We start from the raw sequence: 26,509 nt of genomic DNA on the forward strand, positions 1-26,509 counted from the left end.
GATTGCGGATTTTTCTACTGAAACTCAAGAAACATCTGACAAAATAAACTCAAAGACACTTAAACATTGAAGTTGTGGTGTATGAAGCTGTTCGGCTCCTGACCATTGGTGAACTTGTTTTGGTGGTCTGAGTCTTCCCTCTTTATCCTTAAAGTTAAGAAGTTGTGTGCGTATGTGAGTGTAAGAGGTACTGTGTGTGGTTCTTGACATTAAAGTCCTGAGATATCTGATGCTATAGAGCTGCACTTTGAGATTTCCCTTTACAATGCCCATAATGGAGTTAATATCACAAAACGATTAGAATCAAATCATCACAACATTTGTATTGTACATAGCATGGGCAAAACTACTTCATCAATAGATACATTGATTCTAAAAATACAATCAACTCTGGACCCTCACAGGTTTTGTGTTTGGTGCCATAGATCATATCAGGCACTGATTTTGTTCTAAATGCTCTGAATCAAGTTCCATTAAAATCTACATGACCTCCTGTTCCTGTTATTTCTAGTGTGGCCAGGAGGACTAAACAGTCTGATGATCTTTTTGGTCTGAGAAGACCCCTTCATTTCCTTCCCCATGTCTCTGCCTCCTCCTTTTTTCTTCATCTGAAACACATTTGGAAGGGCTCTTGTGTTCTTTCATTTTACTCTCCTCCTCTCCTTCTACATTTTGATCCCAGCGTACAGCTCGTCTATCTGGGATCTGAAGTGCTGTCGCATTTCGTTCCTCTTGGACTTCAGTGTTGGCGTGAGCAGGCTGTTCTCGATTGAGAACAGCTCGGTGTGGATGTAGACTGCCTTCACCTAAAGGACACACACACACGTTGGCAGGTTGTGTTAGAGAGGATAATAATGTTTCTCTTCCAGGATCAACATCTCCTGCCTGAAAAAAAGTTTGTAACACTACTAGGTCTACAGAGCTAGATATTAAATATAGATGTTTCAAATCTTTGCTGAATAATAAGCGAGTGTTGTACCTGCTCGAAGGACTTGAGGCCTCCTTCTTTGCCCAATCGCACTATGTCCTCCAAGATAGCTGCCTTGACTTCCTGTACAGACAAAATGAGAGGTACCTCAGAATAATAAGCTCTATTGGTTAACAGTTGGTACATGGTCTATGTTTTTTATAACATTAAATAGGTGTTTGGACTAACTCACTATTTTTTGCAGTCAGTTCTGACATGTCAAAATTCTCACCGTAGCAACACAGTATATTCTAAAAAACAGTATTCCAAGGTAGTCTGTACAGTCATTTTGTGCACAGAGGACAAAAAAATAGAAACACCTTACAATACAGTGCAATCCAATACAACACCACCACAAACTACCACCTAAAAAAATTGCCATAGAGTTTAATTGTTATCTTTCTGACATGGTCTTAGTTAAAAATGTAGTTCAATAAAATAAAAACAAAGTAGTATTAATAGTAAAGTATTAAAAGTATTATAAAAGTATTACCGCTCTGCCACATAGTTCCTGGTAGCTGCCCTCCAGTCTCAAGGTCCTCTTGGTCCAGCCAGGCAAGAAATCAGGGTCAGGAACCACCACAGCTACCAGACATGCCTGGAGATAAACACAATACATTCAGAATGACTGAACAGCTGCATTATAGTGTAGTTAGATCTTTGTTTCATAATGCACCAATCCCACTGATTGACACACTCAAGTTGCACTAAAGGGAACAGAGGTCAAAAGGAGCCAGGAGTAACTTTAAGGGCCTGGCATTGTGCTCAATGGCTCAAACCACAAAATATCCTCTGCCTACCTGCAGACTGTCCCCGTGCACAAAGATCTGTGCCACTGCTTCACTCCTCAAGTAGATATTCTCTATCTTTTCAGGAGCAATGTACTCCCCCTGTGCCAGCTTAAAGATGTGCTTCTTCCTGTCCACGATCTTCAGCGTGCCATTCTGTGAACACAGAATTGTACACAGAATGATCTTTTGTCCACATATTCATGAAACGCATACAGGCTGACAGAGATCCAGAGTAGGGATGAAACGATTACCGGTTTAACGGTAAACCATGGTAAAATTCCCAACGGTTATTATTACCGTACACATTTTAATTACCATGGTAACCGGGTACGGTTAACCGCGCTATTATAATCTCATGGCAAACACTGTCCAGCGTCTCCGAGACGCAGGAGCGCATGCGCAGAATGCAACGTGGGTTTGTTTGGGTCAATGACAACAGGGCAAGACAACGCTGCAGAGATTTTTCAGTCACTCTAAAGTCCAGTCATATTTTAGTTTTTATGAGAGGGCTGAGGGAAACTTGATTGAAGAAAATGACCTTACAGTGAACGCAGGGAGAGTCAACTTTTAGCTTTGGTTTGTCTCTCTGACTTGCTAACAGCTTGTAAACTGAAGCTCTCAGTGTTGCTGCTCTTGTAAAAACGCTACACGTTGTTCTGCTGCTGTGTGCATCGTGTGTCGGCAGAGTCTATTCGTCCACTGCACATGAGAACACGTTACGCAGTTTAGTCAACCAACCAGCATATCTAGAAACGCTACAGACTCCTCTGAATTTTTTGGACTCATTGCAGTTACTATCACTGTCTTCTAAAGACTTTTTTGTTTTCATGTAATTGTCCACAGGATCATTGTATTACCTATAAAATATAAAATCTTGATAATGCACACTTTGATGATTTTCATTTGTTTACAAAAGCTATTTGCTGTTATTTTATTTTTTATGCAAACAAAATGGCAATTGTATTTGTAGTTTTCAATATAAAACTTGTTGAAATGGTTTCAGTGTGTGTATCAGTACATTTTAATATTTTTTGGCCCATTTTTACAATACCGTGATAATACTGATAACTGTGATAATTTTGGTCACTATAATCGCAATTTGAAATTTTCATACCGTTTCATCCCTAATCCAGAGTTTTATCTAGCTAAGTGTGATTTGGTTGAAATGAATACAAGTGAGGTTGAAATGAACAAAGTGAGGTTGATAAAAAAAAAATAACTACGTGTGAAGTTGAGTCCAAACAACAGAAGCTAACCTACCGGAAGCCATTTTCCAATGTCTCCAGTGTGAAGCCATCCATCTGCATCAATAGCGTCCTTAGTCTTCTCGGGGTCCTTCAGATAGCCCTGGAACACGTTAGGACCACTCACACACACCTGGACACAAACACAGTTATGAATGGCATACATGATTAGAAACATGTTTAAAAAAAACAGAGTTTCTGTGACAGTGTTTGTTTGTCTTTGTGTTTCACCTCTCCCTCCCCGTTTTCAGCCAGGTAGTTCATCTCAGGCACATCCACTAGTTTAATTGAGTTACAGGGCAGAGGAGCGCCAACATGACCTGTTAACATGAGGTCAAGTTAAGTTCTTGTAAATCAGCCAGTTCATCAACTTTACAAGGCTAAATGCCATGAATTACTAAGAAATTGTTTTTTTCCGGTTAATTACAATTAGTTAAGTCAAGTAGTTTTGTTATTTGTTACCTGCACTACAGTCCCCAGGCACGGTCATGGTGCATCCAGCAGTACACTCTGTTTGTCCATAGCCTTCATAGAACTGAGACAGAGAAAAGAAAGTATTACTCACAATTCTCATCTACTACTCCTTCTACTACAAACACTGGATTATGCAATGTAGATCTGATTGGGAACAGGGAATGTGGATGAGGAAATGTCACAATCACAGATCAGATGGTAGCATTTCTACACATTACCTACTGGTGTACATTGATAACTCCAGTAAAAGGTGGTGGAACATGAGCGTGTTTGTCTTACCTGACAGCCTATTGCAGCTCTGAGGAAGGTGAGGACCCTCGGAGAGATGGGGGCAGCTCCTGTTATCATGAGACGCACACGACCTCCAAGGCTGGCCTGTAGAGGGCAGCACATTACATACAATACTTGACAGCTCAGTTAGATTATATAAATAATTAAAAAGTATATTTGCCTAATAGTGTCTAATCCCTCCTGCTTCATCATTAAGACTGTTGGAAGATGATACTTTACTGTATGTATTTTCCTGCGAGGATGTTAACCTGTGCAGGCCTTTAACAGGCACTAGGAGCCCTAGGAGTTAAGCGTGTGGCTGCAAACATTACATGTCTTTACACAATGTTTGTATTGAAACCAAGTATTGAGTACTGAATTTAGAGTAAATAACAAAATAAAAATGCTTTTCAAGAACCAACTAACCCACTGTCTATTAAATTCAGACATTATGTACACTTTAAAACTACACAAATCATGTATAAGGTGAAAAACAAATTACAACCTAAAAGTAGCCAAGAGCTGTTTAAAATGAGGGGACTGTGTTTCTTTGAGGGGTGAATTTATTAGGCTGTTGTAGTGAGGAACTGAAAATGTGTGGCAAACTTACATAAAATAATTTCAAAGACAGCTTTTTAAAGGTCTCATCAGAATGGCAGGCTGGCATAAGTACTGTAGGGCCAATGAAGTCTGAAGTTACTTTTGAACCTAAACAGGTAGTGTTTTGTAAAACAAAAACAAATAAATAAATTTCTTCTTTATTCTTGGGGTCAATTCACAATTTGTTTATTGCATATCACACTGTCTTCTAACGGGTCTTTGTAGTCGTTTTCTGACACTTTTTATCTTTTGACACACTTTCCAACAAGAAATGTTAACAGCCACTTCCAACAGAGGTTCTGGACCAGGGGCCCCTTTAGCCCTTGGCCCCCGTGTGCCTGTGCCCGGTGGGTCCGTTCAGTAAAACCTCCATGTGTAGCACTCAACCAACTGTACTGGCTCTGTGTACCTGGACCTTCCGGAAGATGAGTCGATCCCAGATACTGTCTCTCCTCACGATGCCCTTCATCATCTCTGCCTCCTTCCTCCTGTAGGCAAATCCCAGCAGCCAGCGCTTCAGAGAGGTGTTGGCCTGCCCAAAGATCTACAGAGGCACACACACACCCACATGAAGGCTCGTTTATGCTGCATTCATCAGCACGGGCATCTTGACCATTAACCAGCTACAAGTGACGTTAATATGAGCAGCGGCAGAGAGTCTCTTGGCTAATACTCCTGTTTATAAGGCTGTCATCATCGTGCCCACCCACCTTATCATACATCCTGTTCAGGAGTCGGGGTACCACAGGGAACACAGTCGGTTTCAATGTGTTGAGGTCATCTGAGAGCCAACGAATATCTCCCTGGAAATAGCCAATCCTGGCTCCCTGCACGAGCATCACTCCCTGTCAGAAAGATACAGAAGGGAAACGTTAACAGGTCACCATAACTGCTCAGTGTGTAATGAAAGAGAGGCTGACACACAGGGTTTGCAGGACTATTGATCTGCCTTTAACAAAGGGTGACTATGGGAACTAAGGGAACAAACAATACCTGCACCACTCTCTCAAACATATGAGCCAAGGGCAGGAAGGAAATATGGACATCACTGGGACACAATGGACAGGAAACCTAAAACAGGCGCACACACAGACAGGGACACACAGATATACAAACACACACCAATGACCACGACCCAGACAAACAGACAGGAAGGGAACACAGTCAGTGTTAATGTTTATACCTCTACCACCCTCTCAAACATGTGAGCGAGGGGCAGAAAAGACAGCATAACATCTTCTGAGGTGGTCTGAGCGGAGAGAAGAGGAAAGACTTAATCACGGTCCCCCCCCCCTCTTCAAACAAATGCAGATAAAGTTTTAGCATTTTATTAGTATTTCTTCCTCTTCAAATATGGTGGTACTTCTGGATCCTGAATCAGCGGCGGGTTAGTGCCGCTGGACACAAGACGTCAGAGGCCCATCGTTTGTTTATTACTGCAAATATGTTCGAGTTTAATAGACACAAAGAAGTTTATCACCAACAATAAATGTTCAACTGTCTCTCACTTTGATTGATCAGAATCAGTTATCAACGTGTTAATTAGGTCTCCCCGGTGTCAGCACCTCAGTGGCTCAAAGCGTTGCTTAGCCTCTTCAACAAGGTTATAATATGGCAGAATTAAAGACATACTGAAATAAAAAATAAGCTCTACACCACACTTAACTCGTGGGTCGTAGAAGCTAGTACAGCAGTATCAAAGCAGGAGCTGTGTGTTTGTGTGTATCAGTTGACAAAAATAGATTTCCAAAAGAGGGTTGAGGTTTTTTATTTATTTATTTCTCCCTCATCATCCACTTCCTGACCTAACAACACAAAAGAGGAAGGAGGAGAAAGGAGGAACTAGAGAAGAAGAGGAGGCTAGAGGAGGATAGAGAGGGGGGGGGAAGGGGAGGAGAAACCTGAGAAGGAAGTCGTCCTTTGATTTAAATCCTTCTAAAGACGCTCTAACTGTGGTTCCACTGTGACTTTAACAGTTCAAGTATTACATCAGTGCCTCACCTCTGTCATTCTGATGAAGGCGGAGCAGTTGGACACAATATTCCCATGTGTTAACATAGCTCCCTTTGGGTTTCCTGAAAGTACAAACACACACACTCATCTTTAAAGCCTTTTCACTTGTTTAACCCAAAAATCTACTGATCGACTCCAGACTGTCCAGAACTCAGCTGCCAGGCTTTTTACCAGAACAAAGAAATATGACCACATTACTCCTATTTTAGCTTCATTACACTGGCTCCCAGTATGTTTTAGAATCGACTTTAAAATTCTATTGGTCACTTTTAAAGCTCTTCATATATATAAATATATACATTTATATTTCTGACCTTTTAGTCCCATACACATCAGCACGTACCTTGAGATCCTCGGGCAGAGGTCTGTTGTCTGTTCCAGAGTCTCGACTGAAAACTAAAGGGGACAGAGCGTTTGCTGTCAGGGCCCCGAGGCTCTGGAACAGCCTGCCCGAGGAAATCAGGTCAGCTGAGTCAGTGAACTCTTTTAAGTCCCTTCTTAAAACATACTTTTATAGGAGAGCCTTTCCCGATCTTATTTTATTTTTATTTAACTTTATTTTATTTTTATATATTCTATATTTATTTTAAACGTGTATTCTAGTCTTATAAATGTTTTCTTGTTTTTAGCATGTAACTGTTTTTATGTGTTTTATTGTTTTTACACTTGTGAAAACACGTTGTAACTGGTTTTTGAAGCGCTCTATAAATAAAGATTATTATTATTATTAAAGTTTTAAAATATATATCTAGTATATACTTCAGATACTCATGGAAAGTATATTGGGTTCAATTTACTGTGTGTGGGCGTCACCTGTTGTTCCGCTGGTGAAGCAGATGACAGCCATGTCCTCAGGTCGCGGAGGCTGGTGGGATGGGAGTCAATAGTCAAATAGGGCAACATGACACACACTGTATGAACATGAACACTATTTTATTGTATTGAGTGACTGGTGAGAGGTAATTAAACCATTTACTCACCACTGGTAGACGATGGTTGGCCTTTCCGATAGCCTACGCAAAAGAAAAGCACATTAATAAAGTCACTGTGGATTAAATGACAAGAAAGCAAATAACAACACAAAAAACACACACACAAAACAAAAAAACCCTCAGTGCAATAAAGGAACTCTAAATACAAAATAAGACTAGAATGAAGACAAGAAATGAAATAAATTTACATGACAACAAAGCAATAAATCAAAAGGAAGTACAAACAAATCAAGGTGTCAAATGAGGAAAGACACAACAGCAAGATAAAACAAAAAACAATGCAGACACAGAAAAAAGTTAAGGAGAAATAAGCAAACAAGAACGAAAGAATAACATGCAAAAAAGAGAAAAAGGCAAAGCTTGTTAAGCAAACAACACAGGATGTTGACAGAACTAAACATAAAAAAAGAAAAAAGTCGAAGAACTGATTAAGGAATAAAAGAAAGACGGAGGTGAGGACAAAAGCTTGCCTCCATCTCCTGCAGGCTGAGGATGTGGATTCCAGCCTGTTGCCCCCTGTTGACCAGTTCGGCACTGGGGGACTCCATTAGAACGATGATTTTCACAGAGTGTTCCCTGTCCTTAACACAGGCCAGTACCAGGTTGGCTTTTTCTATTACGTCACACACTATAGTCGAGATGGACGCTGAAGAAACAACATCCAAACAAATGTAGACAAATCGAATAAGTCGTAGTTCTCCACCAACAGAAACGCCGGCATGTTAAAGTGTTTGAGTTATGTTGCTGCTGTGGTTTACCTTGGTCTATAATGTAGGCGATGGCTTCTGTTCCCAGTGTGTCGTACAGAGGGACTGACACCAGAGAATAGGTGTAACATGCCAGCTCACTGATGGTCCACTACACACACACACACACACACACAGTATAAGCTTATCCATTTACTCTGTATATGTAATTGTAGACTGTATATGAACTCCTGTGCTGATCAGGTTAATGTCATTATTCATGTCATTTTTGACAATAGAAAAAAAAGGTCTATCTGAGCTGACAGACACTCTGTTTGACTAACATTTAAATTAAATAACTGAGAATCACTAAAGCTCTAACCCCTAGGCTTTCTTGCAAGCTACATTACTAGTCTAGCAAGCCATTTAATGTTATTTTCAGAGTAAGCTGGGCTACCCAGAAGATAAAAACTAATAAAACATTTTATGCACCTGTTTGTCTGCAGGTTTTCAACACGTGATGGGACATTATGAGCCGTAGTAATGTCAAACAAAAATGTTGGTAGTAAAAACTGAAAGACGTTAATATTAATGGATTTTGGCATTCCAAGTATATTTCTTTGTTAGTTGGGCACTTTGTGTCTGTACCTCGGGTCTGTTCTGAGAGAAGATGCCAATGTGGGAGTTGGTGGTCTTGGAGTGTCCTTTGTGAAGAAATGCTGAACCCAAATTCTCTGCTCGCTCCTTTACCTAAGACACACACACACACACACACAGAGTTACACTGTAGAGAATAATGCAGTTGAATGACGTCACTTCTGACAAACTGTACCCCACTCTCCCTTTAACACCAGTCACGTTCTGAAATCTAAAGCATAACCCAATGTATTTTTCTATTTCATTAATTTATTAAAATTCCATCTAAACGAACACATTACTGTCTAAAATAACCATGTATATTAGACTGTACTCTGCATGGAATAAAGAAATTGTACATGACTTTTCTTTGTTTAGATATTCGCATTATAAATCAGCCACTGGCGTCCCTGCTCTCTAAATATCGGCCTCTGAAAAAAACATTTAAGTTAACCACTACTGAATATCTTTGGGTTGTGGACAAAACTAGTGAAATACACCTTTTATTATCAAAGGCAAGGTGAAACACAGTTCTTTAAATATGCTACTTTAGAAACATAAAGACATTGACAACCCACAGAGGTCCTATTTGTCTCACCTTGCCGCCGGCTTTACCAACACCACCACCTGTTTATGCCTTGTGAAACCTTTAGCTCTACTGCTGTCAAGCTGTGGGCCGTGTTTTTATGTGGTGAGCTGCTCACTGCGACTCTTACCTCTCTGTAGGAAATCCATTCATAGGGCTGTTTTGGTTTCCTGGAGCCCAGACAGGGACCGTTATCTTAAAGATGAAAGGAAAGAGAGTGGGGAGAGAGAGTCAAAGACAAAAAAAGAGAATTTTGGTTACACTTACTTATCAAATACTGTACATACTAAACCTTGCTACCCTGTATGCAGTATGCGGCTGCTGACAAACAACACACCTGTTCTTTCTTTGAAAAAAGATGCTGTGATGTGTGAAGTAAAGTACAGGGTAAAAGCAATAACAAGGCTGACGAGTAACGAAGATACATATGCTCTCAATCATATGATATGAATGTATTTGTGACTTACTGGAGACTCTGGCCCCTCTGAGGAAGAACTCATACAATGTTCTGGCATCATCGTAGCAATGTGTCAAGTGACAGTCTCCATTCAGCAGAACTGATCGGCGTGCCAACTCTCCGCCCTGACAAAAGAAGCAAATGTGGCTTTGACAAACACTTTCCTAATGAGTTCATGTCTCAATAGCTAGTTTCAAGTCTTCTTCAATACAGCATGATGTTCATTTTGTAAATTATGGTCCCATTTAGAGTAAAATAATAATAATAATGCATTACATTCATATAGCGCTTAATCATGGAAACTCAAAGTGCTTCACAGTGAAGGGGGGGACGGTGGACTCACCTCATAGACTACAAAGCAGGGGATGCTTTAGGGTGTGACTACCTTGTGGCTGAGAAGTCACAACCACCACAACCTGTCGATCAGGACAGAGGCGACTCGTATCCACTGCATTGTGTACATTTAACCAGCGCCATTGAAAAAGCTTATTTAACTAGCCTTTGACAGTTTGTTTTCAGTTCATGAAAATGTCTTGTTCAGTGTTTGTTACAATAACACACTCTAAGGAGTCAGCTTAATAATTTTTCAGGTAAGTCCATTTTTGTTTTAAGTCATTTTTTTGCTGGCCAAAATTAGCATCACAGTCAACAGTGATCCGTGAATTATGGATGCACAGTGATGGATGAAATTTACATTCAGCATTACCAGCAAACTGAATTTGGAGGACCAAATTCATGGCTATGTCATCCCTCGCTCCTCCCCAGCTCCACCCTCTTGTCTGAATATGGCCAATTGTAGTTCCAAAAAACTAAGATGGCAACGGCCAAAATGCCAAACACGAGGTGTCAAAATGATAGTCCACAATCCTTTTTTACAGTCTGTGCCTCAAACTTACCGGAACCTCAACTGACTGCATGTCGAGGTCGCAGACTGGTGGGAGGGCCTTGAGTCGTGTTGCCAGGTAGAAGGTTGTCGCAGCAGCCATGGCCCCCATGCTGACCAACACGGGGGTGGAGACATTCCTGATGTACTGGCTGACGTCATCCAGCTCTGGAAACCTGAGCTTCTGCAAGAACTCCTGGCTCAGCATGATGCTGCCGGCAAGGTCAAAGGCGAGTGTGTGTTTGTGAAAAGTGTTTGTGCGTGTCAGTGGAGTGGTAAACTTGCGTGAGTGTGGGCGTTAGATGAACGTGGGGCTGAAACGGTGGCAGTAGAGGTGATGTTAAGAGTGTGTGTGTGTTACAGCAAGGAGCGTGTGGAGGGATGCGGACCAGGAGGGGATCTAGAGAAAGCAGGAGAAAACAACTTCACAATTATAACTTCTAATTACAAAACATATGTACACTTGTGTCCTGCGTATTCAGGAATGAGCAGAGCTATACCGGGACCCCGTGGTTAATAGTATTTCCAAGTCATGTTAAGTCACTTTATTTTATTAATCACATTTAACAACCAAAGTTAAACAAAGTTGTGTGCTAAAAAAACACACCAATCAAATAAAAACATACAACAATAAATAACGTGAAAAATGCATACAAAAAACATTAAACAGACAGCATGAGTGTCCCTAAACAGACTCGGACGCCAACAGTTAAAAATATCTTTTAAGCCGGTACCTTATAATAATAGGAAGTTTATTTCACAGTCTTGCGGCTACATCCAAAAAGGCACAATCACCCTTTGTTTTCATCTGACTGTAAAATGGCTAAAAGGAACTGGTCTGATGATCTAAGGGGCCTACGGGAGTGACGCAAGATCTGAAATATGCAATGGAGCCAAACCATGTAATGCCTTAAAAACAATTAGCAGCACCTTAAAATTAACTCTATATTTGACTGGTTCCCAGTGAAGAGAGGCCAGTATCAGGGAGATATGGTCCCTCTTCCTTGTACCAGTCAACAATCTAGCAGTTACATTCTGAACAAGCCGCATGCATGATAATGGTGAGTTACAGATTCCAGAGCACAAAGACTTACAATAATCAATATGGGACGTTATAAGTGCACGTTAAACAATCTCCAAGTCCTCGACAAAGAAACAAGCTTTTCAACTTTCGACTAGCATATACAAGAAGAATAAAAACCGCAGAATCGAATCTTGAGGTAATCCACATGTGATTGCTGCCGACGAGGAGGAAATATTTCCAATACTAACCGGGGAAAGTTCTATCTTTATAAAAAGGAGTTGAACCACTGTAGAGCAACACCCTGGATACCAATCCCTTGCTGGAGGCGATCCAGGGAGGATGTCATTATTAACACTGTCAAAAGCAGCGCTAAAGTCAAGCAAGAGGAAAACAGAACAATTTCCAGAATGAACGAACAGCAACAAATCATTCAGCAGTGCTGTCTCTGAGGTATGGTGAACTCTGAAACCTGACTGAAAGTTGTCCAACACATTATTATTAGTTAAAAATGAAAAGAGCTGAGAAAGAACGGCCTTCTCCAGTATTTTGGACATAAATGATTATTTAGTAATGGGCCTAAAATGATTAAAATCTATAGGGTGTAGACTGGGCTTTTTATTAAGAGGCTGAACCACAGCATGTTTAAAACCGGATAGAACAGTGCCATTTATGAGAGAGCTAGCCTATTTATTATAGACAAAAGACCGCTTTCAAAAGATGTGAAGGAAGAGTGTATGTAGGGGCAAAAGTAGGCTTCATGTGTGAGACTATAAAACATCTCTGACTATATCCATCCATGAAAATGGAACAATATCTGTTTGAACATCAGCATGCTAATATGCTGACTACGACAATGCTAACATGCCGATGTTTAGCATGTGCTTAATCACTTAGTTTAGCCTATTGCTAGCTGCATGCTAAAACCTGCTTATTAGCACTAAACACAGTACAGGTGTAGCTTTAGTGAATGGCATTAGTTAGCAGGCATTTGACCATAAACCAAAGTATTGGCAAAATGGAATTTTGACTTGCTGGTGGTGCTATATAAAAAATCATGAATGGTGTCATGAATGTTTGCAGCAAATTTCACAGCAAAACATAAAATAGTTATCAAGAAATTCCACTCTGACCCACAAAAGTCAACCTGCTAGTGGCACCACGAGAAAGGTCACCAAAGCCAGTACTCATCTTCTGCGACCATGAATGTTCGTAGCAAATTTCACAGCAAACCATTCAATAGTTTGAGATATTTCAGCCAGGAACAAAGCGCTGGAACGCTAACAAGGGCCTCTTGTTAAAGTAGTCCGAAAAGCAAGGACAAAAATGCATAAATCTGTCATGTGAAATAACCAAAACTGTTCTAACTTTGGCAGAACATGTTGTGTTCATGTAGGACCCCAACTCTCAACTCTCAGTTCTGGACAGGAACCACCAAGGATCTAAATGGGAACTCAAGTTTGCTGATTGGACTGGAGTCGCACTTAAGCCACACACATAGAGACTTAACTTGAGACTCATCCTTTAAAGACTGGTGAACAATATTAATTTTATTTTTTGGCGCATTTCCACTAAGTAAATATCTGAAAAGCTAAACAGCAATCCCTCCCTTATTATCACGCCTTTCCTTACGCCACATCGTGATTGTAAATCTGCAGCAACAACGCCATCATGAGCACACTTGCAGCTGCTGTGCCATTCTTCAATACGTTTGGCTATAATAACTTCACACAAAGCCCAAAGAAAAGGATCTCTAAATGCAACGCTTGTTGTATCTAAAGTAAAGGATGCTGGATCAACCACATTTTTACAGGCACCTGAAAACACACCCAGACAGGTGAGTCACCTGAACGGTTGGTAAACATGTAAATCGAGCTCAGCATCAGCTATCGAACGTTAGCTTGCTAGCAGTTCTGTAGCAAAGGGAGCATAGATTGATTACATTTGGCATTTGCTGATTATTTTGTTTTGTTGGACGGTGGGGCTTTGTTATGAGCAGTAGGTGGAGCTGTCTACTGCGCTGAAGGGCTGGAGGAGGTCCTATGCTACACAGATCCCTCCATGATGTCAAGAAGGGAGGCAAATTCAAAGCGTGTGCTTGCCCACACATTTATTGAAAGACTGAGCAGGAGAAAAACAGAGAGGATGGTTTATTCCCTCATAGTTTGGGGGTCTTTAGACACACCGGGGGCACACATTTAGGTTGGAAAGGCATGAAAAAGTATATTTTCTATATTTAAAGGAAATTAGCCATTTGTTGGAGATCCAATGTAATAACGCAATATGGTTGTATGCCTATACTGTAGCTGTATGTTCATGTTACAAGGCAAAATAAGTTAGTTAATAACATTAAAAGGAAAGCTTTCATTGTCTGCTTTTTCATATTGCACTTCAATAGCCTATTTAAAGCGATTCATAGACCAATAAATGCTGATACAGTATGCTAATAGATCAAATAAAAATACAGAACATGCTTTCTTTCATTACTTGACATGAAATACATAAACATAAAATTCATTCTTCACTCAAGGTTAACCACCAGCAAAACGGTGTTTCTACAGCCTACTCAAAGACAAAACTTGGCTGGATGTTAAGCACAGAGACCTCCACTTTGTAGTGCTGCTTCTACTGCAGAATAATAGCGGCTCATATTGTAGTGCAATTAGATCATATAACATCTACCAGATTCTCTCTGGAGATGTTCAGCAGGTGAGGATAGTTCCCATGGTAAGTGTGTGTTTGTGTTTAATGAGTGGGGAATAACACGGTCCTCAGTGCTGTAACCGTTGTCTCTCTCTCTCTCACACACACACACACACACACACGAGGTGATAGACTAGAAGAACTGTTTAAGAATTAAGAAAAACAGATTAGAAACAGAGTCTGACAGAATCAGGGGCAGGTCCACCTCCATGGAAACCTTGAGGATGAAGAGAATGACCTTAGGCCCAGATTCCAAGTTAACAATCCAAACTGAGGGACAACAATGATCATATCAAGACCAAGTGGTACTGACGGTGTTGATTTGACAGAGAACCTTAGAAAATCAGATCAATCAATCATCCATTAGCAAATGGATCTCACAGCCACAAGGCATCACTGCTCTTTTACTATCATTCCCCACTTTGTTGGAATGAAAAAACAAAGATGATGATAAACGTTTTGATGTGAAAAGCTTGGAGGGCCCAATTAAAGTCTCATCTACCTTCTTGGTTTACATAAAAGTATAATTGTTAACAAAGATATAGCTTCATAAAGGGAGGATTTTGGTGCAAAACGTAATGCAACATCTGTGGTCTACGATCCTAGCATTTAAGTCAGCCTATGTGACTTTTGCATAGCAGCAGCCACTGTGGCCAGTGACAATTATGAGATCATGATACATGCTAAAATGTAGTGTAGAGAGTCATATCTCTAGTAAACCGACTTAGTTATTTCTGTTATAAGCTATAAAGTTGGCTAACATTACAAAACATTAGCCACCAGACCAAGTATGACTGTTGCAGCAAAAGTGTACCGCACTGGACAAGTCCTGTTTTAAGTTCTTTTATTTTTTCATATTGCAATTTTTGTAATCATAATATACTCCCCTTAAAATACTCCTGTCTAATATCTTGGATTGTTTCCAACTTGCTTTTAAAAAGTTGGAATTATAAAGCAACAACATAACTTATAGCTGCTGTATTTCATGGCACATAATTTAAGACTTTTCCTGACGTTTGCAAATTAGCCTATAGAATTGAATTCAGAAGAATCATCACAGTCAGAGTGGTATTTGTTTGAATGCAAGTGCCACACAAACCTTCTTCCGTCACTGAGGATAACTGCAAGTTTACCGACCAGAAACACTGCCAACATCTAAGCTGGAAAAACCTGTACAATAACTGCACACAAACCGATGACAAGATGGCCATGTTGTCTCCACCTTCTTTCTACTTTCTATTCCTATTGAATTTCTTCTCCACTCACCTGTAAGAGAAAGCAGCCAGGTCAGGTTTTCAGCTGAACATCCAATCAAAGCGACCCTGGGAATGCTGTTGTTAGTGCTGCTACAGCAACCGCCAAACTCAGCTTCAATGAGAAGGATGCGCTGATATACTTCTGGCACAGATTCTTTTACCAGGTGATTTGTAACCTCAGATTATCTACCAATCAAAGGTCGGACCGGCTCCAGGAAGGGCTCTGATTGGCTGGTTGTGGCAAGACAGCCGGTCTGGCTCAAGGTCGGTCTGACTCAAAGACTTGTAAACAATCAATGAACTTATCCACAGACAAGATCACTGAAGTAGTACAGGCTGGGGGACCAAATCCCTGTTTATTCTAATTGCTGTCTCAAAATACAATCAAATATGTTTAAAACCACAAAACTCCATCAACACACCCCGTTTGTCTTACACATCGGTACCATCTGGCTTACTGTAGATTCTATTATTCTATTAGACGTGAACAGAAATGTGACATCCCTAAGTGCCTTGCAAAAGCAAACACGTTCAAGCAGTTGCTCAGCCTCCTCACCTTTCCCCCAGTGGCCTATGACCTCTGTGTGGTCAGCTGAGATGATTAGACAGAGTGTGATAAATCTCAAAGGAAAAACTGCAGAATACAGAGGAAGCTGGGCTGTTGACTCAGTGGCATATTTGGTGTTTCTTTTATATTGGGTCTGTGTTAACAAGACTCCACTGAATAATTGTTTGAGCCATTACATGTCTTTAAAAATACTGAACAATACCCATTACAATTTTCTCAGTCCTAAGGCAGCGTCTTGAAATTTTTTGTTTTATCTAACAGTCCAAAACCTTAAGATATTCAGTTTATTGAAGGAAAAAAAGCAGCAATCCTCACAATCGAGAAGCTAGAACGAGCATTTTTGGCTTGATAAATGACTTAAACAATAATTAAATAAGTAGCAATTAATTATCTCTCAATTGACAAATCAGTTATTCAACAAATTATTTCAGCTCTGACGACATTAGCATGTAAAATCGCATTAAGATTTTGGAAAACATCTGACGTGTCCAATTGGAAAATGGCTGCATTTGTGTAACAGATCCACTCCATGAAAAATCAAAAAAACAAACTACCGCACACTGATATGACTTACTACTTTATTTGTGAGCAACGCGTTTCGCCCATTGCTTCTTCAGGCTCACATAGTGAAATTACGAAAGTACTTACAGGTGTGTTAAGTAGATCCTGTGCAGGTCATGTGACCAGCACAATCCATGCATTACATGACCCCCACAAAAACAACATCTTATACAAAGTGCCATGATATAAACAGCAAGATAACTAATATATATATATATATATATATATATACATACACACACACACACACACACACACACACACACACACACACACACACACCATTTAAACAAAATTAAACATAGAACAAGACCTTATAAATATCATAAGGACAAATAGCCTGACATTCCTACCTTTAGCCTATATCCCTGGAGGGGAGGGGAGGGTATTCAGTATCGTAACTTTCTCTGAAGGAAAAAAAAACACCTCAGAGATAGATATAATAATCAACATGACAGGAATGGGCTCAAATCTAGTGTCTCATTCAGTCCATGAGGTTCAATTGTGTTCAATTCATGAATCCAAAAAGCTTCTCTTCTCAAAAGTTAGTTGATCATGTTACCCCCTCTTGGTTTAGGACTCAATCTTTCAATGCCAATGAATTTAAGAGAAGTTGCCGAACCATGGTTTTTCTCTCTATAATGTCTAGCAATGGCATAATTCATGTTCCCATTTCTAATGGCCGCCTTATGCTCTGCCACTCTCACTTTGAGATTCCCTTTAGTTTGGCCCACATACATTAAGCCACATGGATATTTCAAAACATAGACAACATGGGTAGACAGACAATTAATAAATTCTTTTATGTTGTATTTCTTTCCTGAATGTGAATGATTAATTGGAGTATCCTAGAATGTGACCCGAATTTGAATCATTTAGCAGTGTCCAGACCTCATTTTTGCTTCAGTAGAGGCAGAAATATCAGACATTTGGTTGTCAGTTCCACGTATAAAGAACCCACTCAAACTAATTGGCTTTAATTACAGCTTTATGGGAACTACAGGTGTGGCAAATGTGCACATTGTTCAAACACATTTGACATTAAAACATTTAATCATCCACATTCAGGAAAGAAATACAACATTAAAAAAAGTACTTTTTTTACTATAATTTCACTATGTGAGCCTGAAGAAGCAATGGGCGAAACACGTTGCTCACAAATAAAGTGGTAAGTCAGATCAGTGTGCGGCACTTTGTTTTTTGATTTTTCATAGACTTATCCTGCTATCTACCAGCACCTCATTGTTGTTGCTGTGCTCAGGGAATTTTTTGTTTTATAGATACATTTCAATTTATTTATTTTTCTCTATCAAAGGCATTTTACTTTTGTTTCTTAAGACTCTGGTATCACACGCATATCTCAGCTCAATGAGTTGGTGTTGGCAAGACTTAACTTGACCAGCTGAGTGAGAGATAAAGGAAAAACTAAGATTACATTTACTGTTCCACTCACTTTATGCAAGATTGAATTATCGACCAGGCAAAAAGGGGTTGACTGTGTCTACAGCATGATAAAAACTGAAAGGAGATCATCTAGTGTTAACACCTTTAATATTTCCGTTCCAATAATGCCAGCAGAGGAATACTGCTTGGTGATTTGTGAGTGTGTGTGCAATGGAACAGCGAGCATTTCTCTTTTATTTTGTATCTTGATAGATAGATATTTACATATTTGTATGATCTGAACAATGTTCTGAATAAACTTTGGCATTACTGTATCTCAATATGGTCCTGCCAATGAAAAACGTTTTTTTAATCCAAAACATAATTGTGGAAAATATGTACTTTTTGAGGTGCTTTAATTGAGATTTCCCATTTTATGCTACTTTATACTTCTACAACACTTTATCTCACTGAGAAATATTGTACTTTTTATTCCACTACATTTATTCAATAGCTGCAGTAACTTTTCAGATTTAGACTTAACAATGAAAACACATGATCAATGTATAAAATACTATGCATTGTTAAAAAATATACATCAAAAGGTTCCTAGCCAACCCTTACAAAATATCAGTAAACAAACAGTGTCTGCTAGGGGCCCTTATCAGGTTTCAGATAAGAGCTGTCAGCAGCTGCACCAAAGAGAGACTTTCAGTCTGAACTGCTCAGATGGTTTCAATAAACGATTGTTTGAGGCCCAAAGACTTTAAATTATCCAGCAATTTACAAAAAAAGAAAAAGGCCAGAGAAAAGTCCAAACAACTAATGCAAATCTGTGTAGAATTTATTTTTTCTTCTGTCCTCTGCCGTTAATTATCTCACCACACCCAAATTTGTCTTGTGACCCTTCTTGAAGGGTCCAACCCCCTAGATCAGGAACCACTGGACCTATGTGTATAAAGTAGTTAGAAGTAGCTCCACCCCAACCAGCTGAATGTTCTATTTAACAGTCCAATGATGTAATAGATTACATGATATCAGTTAGATACTAGTACAGCACTTGAAATTGAAGCATTTTCCTGATAACTCTTGCTTTGTGTGTTTTTACTCAAGTATGATTTTGAATGCAGGTATTTTACATGAATGTATTGGTACTTTTACTCCAGTAAAGGATCTGAATAATGCAAGTACCACATTCAATAAAATACTTTGAACTCCCCCATGTGGGCTTATGCAAACGCCACGTTACCACATCCAAGTACACTACAAAAGAGCTTCAACTCTTATATTACCATTGTTGCAAAAAATACCTCATACATCAATCACTCAAGCTCGATAAGCTCAAGTGGGGAGGCAGCTGGAATAAAGCGGATCACGTGCTTAACAGCAACAACAGGCTTGCCATAGATGCATGGCTTGAGTAGCCCGACACGCATAACTCGCGCCACCACAGACAAGACAGAAAGGGGGCAGGGCTGGACAAGAGCCGTTAAGGAAAACGGGTGGGGTGCATACCAAGAAACCAATGAAAGTTGGGTGGGTTCATTGACATCAGCCAATCAGAGACAAGTCACCTTTCACCTCAAAAGCTGCAGTGTCCCACGGATCTCCACCACAGGCATCCTTCACAGTGTCTGTCCACCTGCCCGATATTTGCCGTACACAATCACTCTGCAGATTATTTATTCTACTTAATTATCGAAGTCACAGCATTAACGCATACCACCCCACACACAAACAATTCAGCCACCACAATGCAATTCTAGGAGACACTGGTCGTTAATCAACAACACTTTATAATCGTTAGACTTTAAACTTAACTGACCTCAATGCGGCATTAATAAGCAGAAACGTTATAACAACACATCACAGAGAAAGTAAAGCAAACTCCATTCAAAAAACACTGGCATTAAAGCTCAAGTTTTTAAAAAGGGGGAGACAAATCGATAATCCTTTAGATTTGACTGGAGCCACTTTTACGAACAGCCAGTCACCCCGAGCAGCACTTTAACCTTTTATCACTTAAATGGCAACTATTATCTACAACTGGTTAACAGTGCAGAGTCCGCGGTGTGAATTATTGTAGTGAAAGATGACTGTGTGCATGAGAAACCTTAACGAACTGAAGGATGCACACATTTAAGAACAAGCCTTACGATGTTAACGCCGAATTTAAAAAGTGCGTAACGTTAGGACAAAACGATTAACTCTCGCCTATTCATATTTTTCCATTAACAATAACTTACCATTAAACTGCCAGATACTTCAATAGAGTTCGGCGGACCTTTTATTTCAGTAACGTTAACACTGTACGTAATTCATTTCTACATTTTTAGCACGTGTTATAACAATGACTAAACAAACTACTGTTTGGTTCCATATGAAACCAACAACTAACTTATTTAAAGTACTTCCCACCTCTCGGCGGCAGATCTCCCCGGCTTCTTATTTTTGACCACGCGCACCTTATTGTGGTGGTCTTAAAATGTGCAACTTCCGGACAAACGTTTCAAAATAAAATCCGTTCTATTCACACAAGTTTCTTAGAACTACACGATGCTAGAGCCAAATAGTAAAATAGTGTACGTGCATAAAACACTTCATTGGGAAAAGATTTTGAAGTAAAACTAAAATGCAACTGTAGTCTTCAACGATTTTATTTTATATATATATTTACACCTCATTTTGAAAGCAAACTTGCCTGATTTCCGGTCATAATCATCATAATCATCTTTGTCAGTTATGCGTACACATACAAGCAATTTCCCTCAGGATTGTACATTGTTCACGATGTGCTTACTTACAATACAATAATAATACAATAATAAAATCACACACAGGCTACAGTATAGAGAACTACGACGGAGTATTAGGGCCACATTAAGAAAAAAAAATTGAGGATTGAAGATTTTTTATTTATTTTGCATTTCGAGAATAAAGTCGAAATGTCGAGGAAAAAACTTGACATTTCAAGAATCAAGACGGGTTTACCCACAGCCTACTTCCACAAAATGCCTCATGTTTATGATCTCGTAAACTTATACTTCAGAATCGGTTTTAATAACAAGGAAATTCTTTCTCTTTTAGCGCATAAACACGGTGTGGTAATAAGTATTAGGACTTTGAAGAGATTGTGCCGAACACTGCGTTTGTTCAGAAGGATAAATCACACAAACTTGGAAGAGGTCTGCGCATTCCTGCAAACTGAAATAACTAGAAATGGACAGATGCAAGTGTATCGATGGTTACACCTACGCGCAATACAGAGAGGATATGTGGTATCACAAGACACAATAAGACAGTTGATCAAATTGTTTGATCCTGAAGGAGTGGAACTCAGGCGAGCGCGGCGTCTGAGACGCAGGCATTACCACAACAAAGGTCCCAACGCGCTATGGCATATGGATTCGTACGACAAGCTGAAGCCATACGGCATTTGCACCAATGGTTGTATTGATGGTTTTAGTCGTTACATTGTGTGGATGGAAGCCTACAAAACAAATAACGACCCAAAAATAATAGCAGACTATTTCATCACATCCATTGCCCGCTTGGATTGCATTGCCCGGAGCGACTGCGCGCTGACAGAGGCACAGAAAATGGGCACGTCGAAAACATGCTTGTCTTTCTACGCAGGAATCACGCAGATGGATTTGCAAGAGACCGGAGTTTCATCTATGGACGCAGCACCGCCAACCAGCGGATTGAATCGTGGTGGGGAATCTTGAAAAAACAAAGTGCACAATTTTGGCTCAACCTTTTCCAAACTCTCCAATATGATGGCCATTTCTCCGGTGATTTCTTGGATAGAAATCTAATCCAATTCTGCTTCCTTAACCTTGTTCAGGTAGGCCTGCAAGCTGACACACACACACACACACACACACACGATTTAAACATGCCAAAACAAAGTCAACAACATGCATCTCCTCATTCCATAATCTAACAGTTAAACACATATGCCTACATAATTCTCCTTTAGCTGAATTAGCTTCTTGTTCCATCACCTTGGAGAGCACTGCGGTGCACAATATGACGATGAGCTGTATATGACAGTTTTCAACATATAGATATTTAAATGAATTGGCATTCCTCCGACAGTTGAAGTATACATACTGTATATCTCATATCTGTAACCTTGTATAATGAATAAAACTTCAGGTTATGTCTGTTTTTTTATGCAGGATGAACTTGAAGAAGTCGTGACAACCTGGAATTCGAGTCAAGCCAGGCCATGGTGTGATAGGAGGTTGCCCTATTTTGATGTACACACTTCCAGAGATGTATGGTGCTGAGGACAATCTTAAGACAGTTGACATGGAGGAATTTGCCCTTTGTAAGGAGGAGTGCACCCCCACAAGCCAATACCCATGTGATGAAACCGTATTTGATCTCTGCTGTCTTCTGATGCAGGAAAAAGGATGGGATGCGCCCAGAGATGCGTTTTCCGCTGCTGAACTATACACCTTATTGAGAACTGAAATAGGCCTACTGCTAAATATCTGAGGGGTGGACAACTCTCTGCAGTAAGGTGGATCATTGGATCCTATGATAGGCTACTATGTAGGCCACACAGTGAAAGCATAATTTCCTCTAAATGGGCCTGATGTAGACCTGCACTTATGCAGTACACATGTGGTGCCAAGACCATCTTGGCCAACTTGAAAACTTTGTAGTGATTATACACAGTGATCAGCACTTTCTTGTCACGTGCGCACTTGACTGTACAGCCTTTATGCAGCATGTGTGATGGACTCATGCAAGGAGTTTGAATGGCAGCTCATGAGTATCCTCACTTTCACAACATTTTGATTTTTACCAAACTACTCTATAACATTGTCTGTAACAATGGGCGTAATGTGTTATATCTAACATTAAAGGTTTTGTTGTATCAGGGATAACAATATGTACGTCATTTCTCACCAAATTAATCAGGTGCTAAACTAATTACTGCATTAACCAGTTAAACTTAAATGTTTCACTAGGAATGCTGTAAAGGTGCTTGACACTTCTGAATCTTACCCTTTAACTTAATGAATAGTTAAACACCATACGCAATGAAATAGGTAAACTTTTAATATCAAATTATGAACATGCCTTGGTCTATTTTGGGGGTATAGAAACTGCACCCACAGAACACTCACATAACAAGTAAACTCAGATGTGTTTTTCAATTCCTTTTTGTTTGACATCTTGTGTCTTATCCTGTAAAACAAACATCAAACAAGCATGCTTTAACGTGTACTATGCCTGTAGAGGTTTTATAAAATAAAATAAAAAATATTAAATCACAAGAAAACATTTGCACAACCAGTTCAAGTTCCCTTTTGTTGTGAAATAATTATGGCATGACTATGAAGGGCCTGTGTGCATGAAGAGCTGCAACCATAAAATGCAATGTCACTACCTACTTGTTGTAATAAACCCCAGCTTAAGCTTACTCAAACTGTTAATACACAAAGACAAATATTCTTTTATTGTTAACCTAGAATATAGTTTTTGAAAACTGTACTTGAATTGTCCTTATACAAACAGAGACAGAATTAGGGAATAAAGTCAAAGACATTTGCAAAAAACAACAAGAGCCCTTACTTACTTACTTACTAAATGCAGAAAACCTGAAGACAAACTGCACCTATAAAAGGCTTTCAAAGTCAAAATAGCAGCTTTTTGTGTCAATCCTTTTAGAAACCTTAGCTTGGCAACAGTATGGGCACAATCGTGTTTAAAAGGCCACATATTGTGCTACACAATGTTCATCACCCAGACGTTGCTCTCAAGGACTTCATTGAATTCAGCACGAAAGTCAGGGAAATTTTCATAGCAGTCAGGTAGCTGTAGGAACATTCCACATGTCCGTCCAATTGGACGTCTTGTGAAATCAGTCATTTCTGTAAATTCAACAGTGATGGTGTCTCACACAATCAAATCAGACCCTGTGCAGAATCTCAGAAACTTCCCGAGTTTTTCTTCATCCAGTTCCCTGATATACCTTCTGATCTGATGATGTTCGACCTTTTTTTGCTTTGCCCTCATATCCGCTGGGAACTTCAACAGCCTTAACACCTTCTTAGATGTGGGTTTAAGGTCAGCATAAATCTTTGTCAGCTTCTCATAATTCAGACTGATCTGTGATTGGGTGATCTCCCTCCAACAATAAATAATGAACATTGGCTTTTGAACAAGTTCTTTGTGGGAAATTTCCATCAGAATTACTGGAAGGGTGTCTGCTAAGGCTTTTCTTCTACATTCATAGTTATCGAGGACCTCCAACAGGTCATCAGGATCAACCGAGGAGAAATCTTGTAAAGCTTGCCTGAGGAGCTCTCGTTCTTGGCGGCTTACAAACTGAAGAAAGGCTTCTGTCAGATCACTGTACACTGCTCCAAATAACATCTCCTCAACAAAAGGAGGTGCAAGCTTGATAGGAAGGTAGTGGCAGTCTTTGTATCCTCTTGGTAAAATTCTGCCGATGGCTTTCCAAGTGTCAGCCTTGAAATCATGTCTGATGAAGGGTACTTTCATTGTTGTCCGGAGTGTGCAACGGTCATAGAATTCTTGCCAAAATGCACTGAAGACATCTCTCAGAAACCCTCACCTGCTACCAGCTTCCTCAGAATTATCTGGGAGTAATCGTGTCACTGCCAGTGGTCTGGTCAGAGTCTCGGGATCAGAAAATGCTTGAATCATGTCACTGAAACAATTTGCATGATTTATAGTAATCAGTTTTGTTTGGCGCTGTCAGGTGTGTCAGGCTGATAAATCAGTGTGTCATCTTGATCAAATTCTGCCTCTGTTTGTGTGCCAGATGTAATTTCAGGGTCAGAGATATATGGGTCATCTCCTAGTGTTACTTCTTGAAGAACAACTGCATCCTCCTGCAATATCTCTGGTAAAATAAAATGGATCTCTGAGACCACTGGGTCATCTGTGATGACTGTGTGATTTGTAGCGATTGAGCGATCTGTGGCAACTGGGTGATGCCAACCGGCCTGATCCTGGTCCTGTGCTGAGTGACTGGACTCCTCAGACATGGATTGGCCGTCAGAAACTTCGATAATTTCATCCACCCCAAAGTTAGATTCATCATCTTTGTGTTCAGACTCGCTGGTAGAGGCATCTTCATCTGATTGTGGTTTTGGCTGAGTGGCAATGTAGAAACGCAGCTTGGGTAGCTTGACTGTTTCATAAATTTTGCCAATTGAGAGATCTTCAGAAAAAGAGTTTTGTTTAAAGTCCCATACATCAAATGTGAAGTCTGATTCATGGCCTTTACTTGAAACACCATTTGGGAAAAAAAATTTTTTTCCCTCTTTCAGGATTTCATTAAATCCACTATTGATGTCCATAACAACCTTTCTAGTGCCCCCTCCTTGTTTTGCTCTAACCTGTTTAGTTTCACATTTGTCTTGGTGTATCCAACCTATCTCAATAGTCTGTGTAGTTTGCCTACATCTGGCATTGGGTTTAGCGGTTTGAGGCTTCTCTTGACTTTCTGTGGTTTCCCTTCTTAGTTTAATTTTCTCCCTCAGCTTTTCAAGAAGACCCATTTTTCGCTTTGAGACTGGCTTTTGATGTTTACAAAAATTGAAAAGTGCAATCCTGTCTCCATATGAAGGAATGTATTTAGCCAAAGCTGAACCGTCCATATGCAGGATGACATCTATGTCGATCTGTGAAACAAAGAAAAACCATGATAAGGGAGAAAAAATACAAATCGACCAAAGAACAGTATAACATTAGCCTATTACAGTATTTGTTACTGTACTGGACTCTACAGGAAGCTCCATGTTTAAGCTCCATCTAATTACTTTGGATATGAAATTACACAAAGCTTTGTCATTATAATGCCAATTACCAGTTTTAATTTTAGCCATATTATAATCATCAGTTTAATAACTACAGCCTATTTATGATCCATTCCAGGGGTCCAAAATTATCTTCATTAAGTAAATTGTTTTGTAGTTATAATTTTGTCATTCTTTCCATGTGTGCAATAATTTAGTGAGGTCTGCAATCCATTCACATAGACTCTTGATATCTTATTCAGGTGCTCCTGGACGTTTTGCATGTCAATGTATCTGTAAGTAATCAGCTGACTCTGCTTGACTCTATATGATCACACTATACTGCTGTATAGGAATCATGGTTGGCAAGATTAATATCAGTAAAGGGTCAATGTTATAAAAATCAACCTTGAATTCACACTATAACCAATTGTATTGTGCAAACCATGCCCATCAAACACAGACAGATTGAAGAAAATGCTTTTTAAGAATTTAAGTTGATTATTGACCCAGGCCTGGAAACAGCCACTGATGTTATTTATGTCTATCTTTAAGCTCTTTATCAGGAGCATGATTAATTGAGGTTAAGTCAAACTGAAATATAAGTAGAAAAAAAATTTGTCACAAATCT

The 26,509-nt window shown here is 39.7% G+C and overlaps 1 protein-coding gene across 5 annotated transcripts; it reads right to left on the reverse strand.

Moving 5' to 3' along the window:
* Positions 1-303: 303 nt before the first annotated feature.
* On the reverse strand, positions 304-20,561 carry LOC123958047 (long-chain-fatty-acid--CoA ligase 1-like). Of its 5 annotated transcripts, none has more exons than XM_046031223.1 (21): positions 20,510-20,561; positions 10,613-10,999; positions 9,727-9,841; positions 9,390-9,454; positions 8,686-8,787; positions 8,110-8,209; positions 7,822-7,997; positions 7,340-7,372; positions 7,173-7,224; positions 6,348-6,421; positions 5,340-5,417; positions 5,057-5,191; positions 4,756-4,890; positions 3,756-3,851; positions 3,465-3,537; positions 3,234-3,322; positions 3,019-3,135; positions 1,768-1,911; positions 1,461-1,565; positions 980-1,051; positions 304-806 (listed from the first exon to the last, which is right to left on the reverse strand). In XM_046031223.1, the coding sequence occupies exons 2-21, from the start codon at positions 10,805-10,807 to the stop codon at positions 666-668; spliced, it is 2,097 nt and encodes a 698-aa protein (XP_045887179.1). In that variant the 5' UTR covers positions 10,808-10,999; positions 20,510-20,561; the 3' UTR covers positions 304-665. The 5 variants fall into 5 exon arrangements, with proteins under 5 accessions (XP_045887179.1, XP_045887177.1, XP_045887178.1 ...); XM_046031221.1 differs by lacking the exon at positions 20,510-20,561 and adding an exon at positions 20,338-20,476; XM_046031222.1 differs by lacking the exon at positions 20,510-20,561 and adding an exon at positions 15,590-15,741.
* Between the last annotated feature and the right edge of the window lie 5,948 nt (positions 20,562-26,509).

This window comes from Micropterus dolomieu, linkage group LG19 (assembly GCF_021292245.1).
Source record: "Micropterus dolomieu isolate WLL.071019.BEF.003 ecotype Adirondacks linkage group LG19, ASM2129224v1, whole genome shotgun sequence".
NCBI classification, from domain to species: Eukaryota; Metazoa; Chordata; class Actinopteri; order Centrarchiformes; family Centrarchidae; genus Micropterus; species Micropterus dolomieu.

Bases quoted from the DNA above. Each gene is read 5' to 3' on its own strand.
- LOC123958047 (XM_046031223.1), bottom strand. From the start codon at position 10,807: ATGCTGAGCCAGGAGTTCTTGCAGAAGCTCAGGTTTCCAGAGCTGGAT. The intron at 3,852-4,755 runs GTACACAGAGCC...TGCCCTCTACAG, and splicing joins TCATCTTCCGGAAGGTCCAG to GCCAGCCTTGGAGGTCGTGT. The intron at 1,052-1,460 runs GTAATACTTTTA...TTGTCTGTACAG, and splicing joins AGGAACTATGTGGCAGAGCG to GAAGTCAAGGCAGCTATCTT.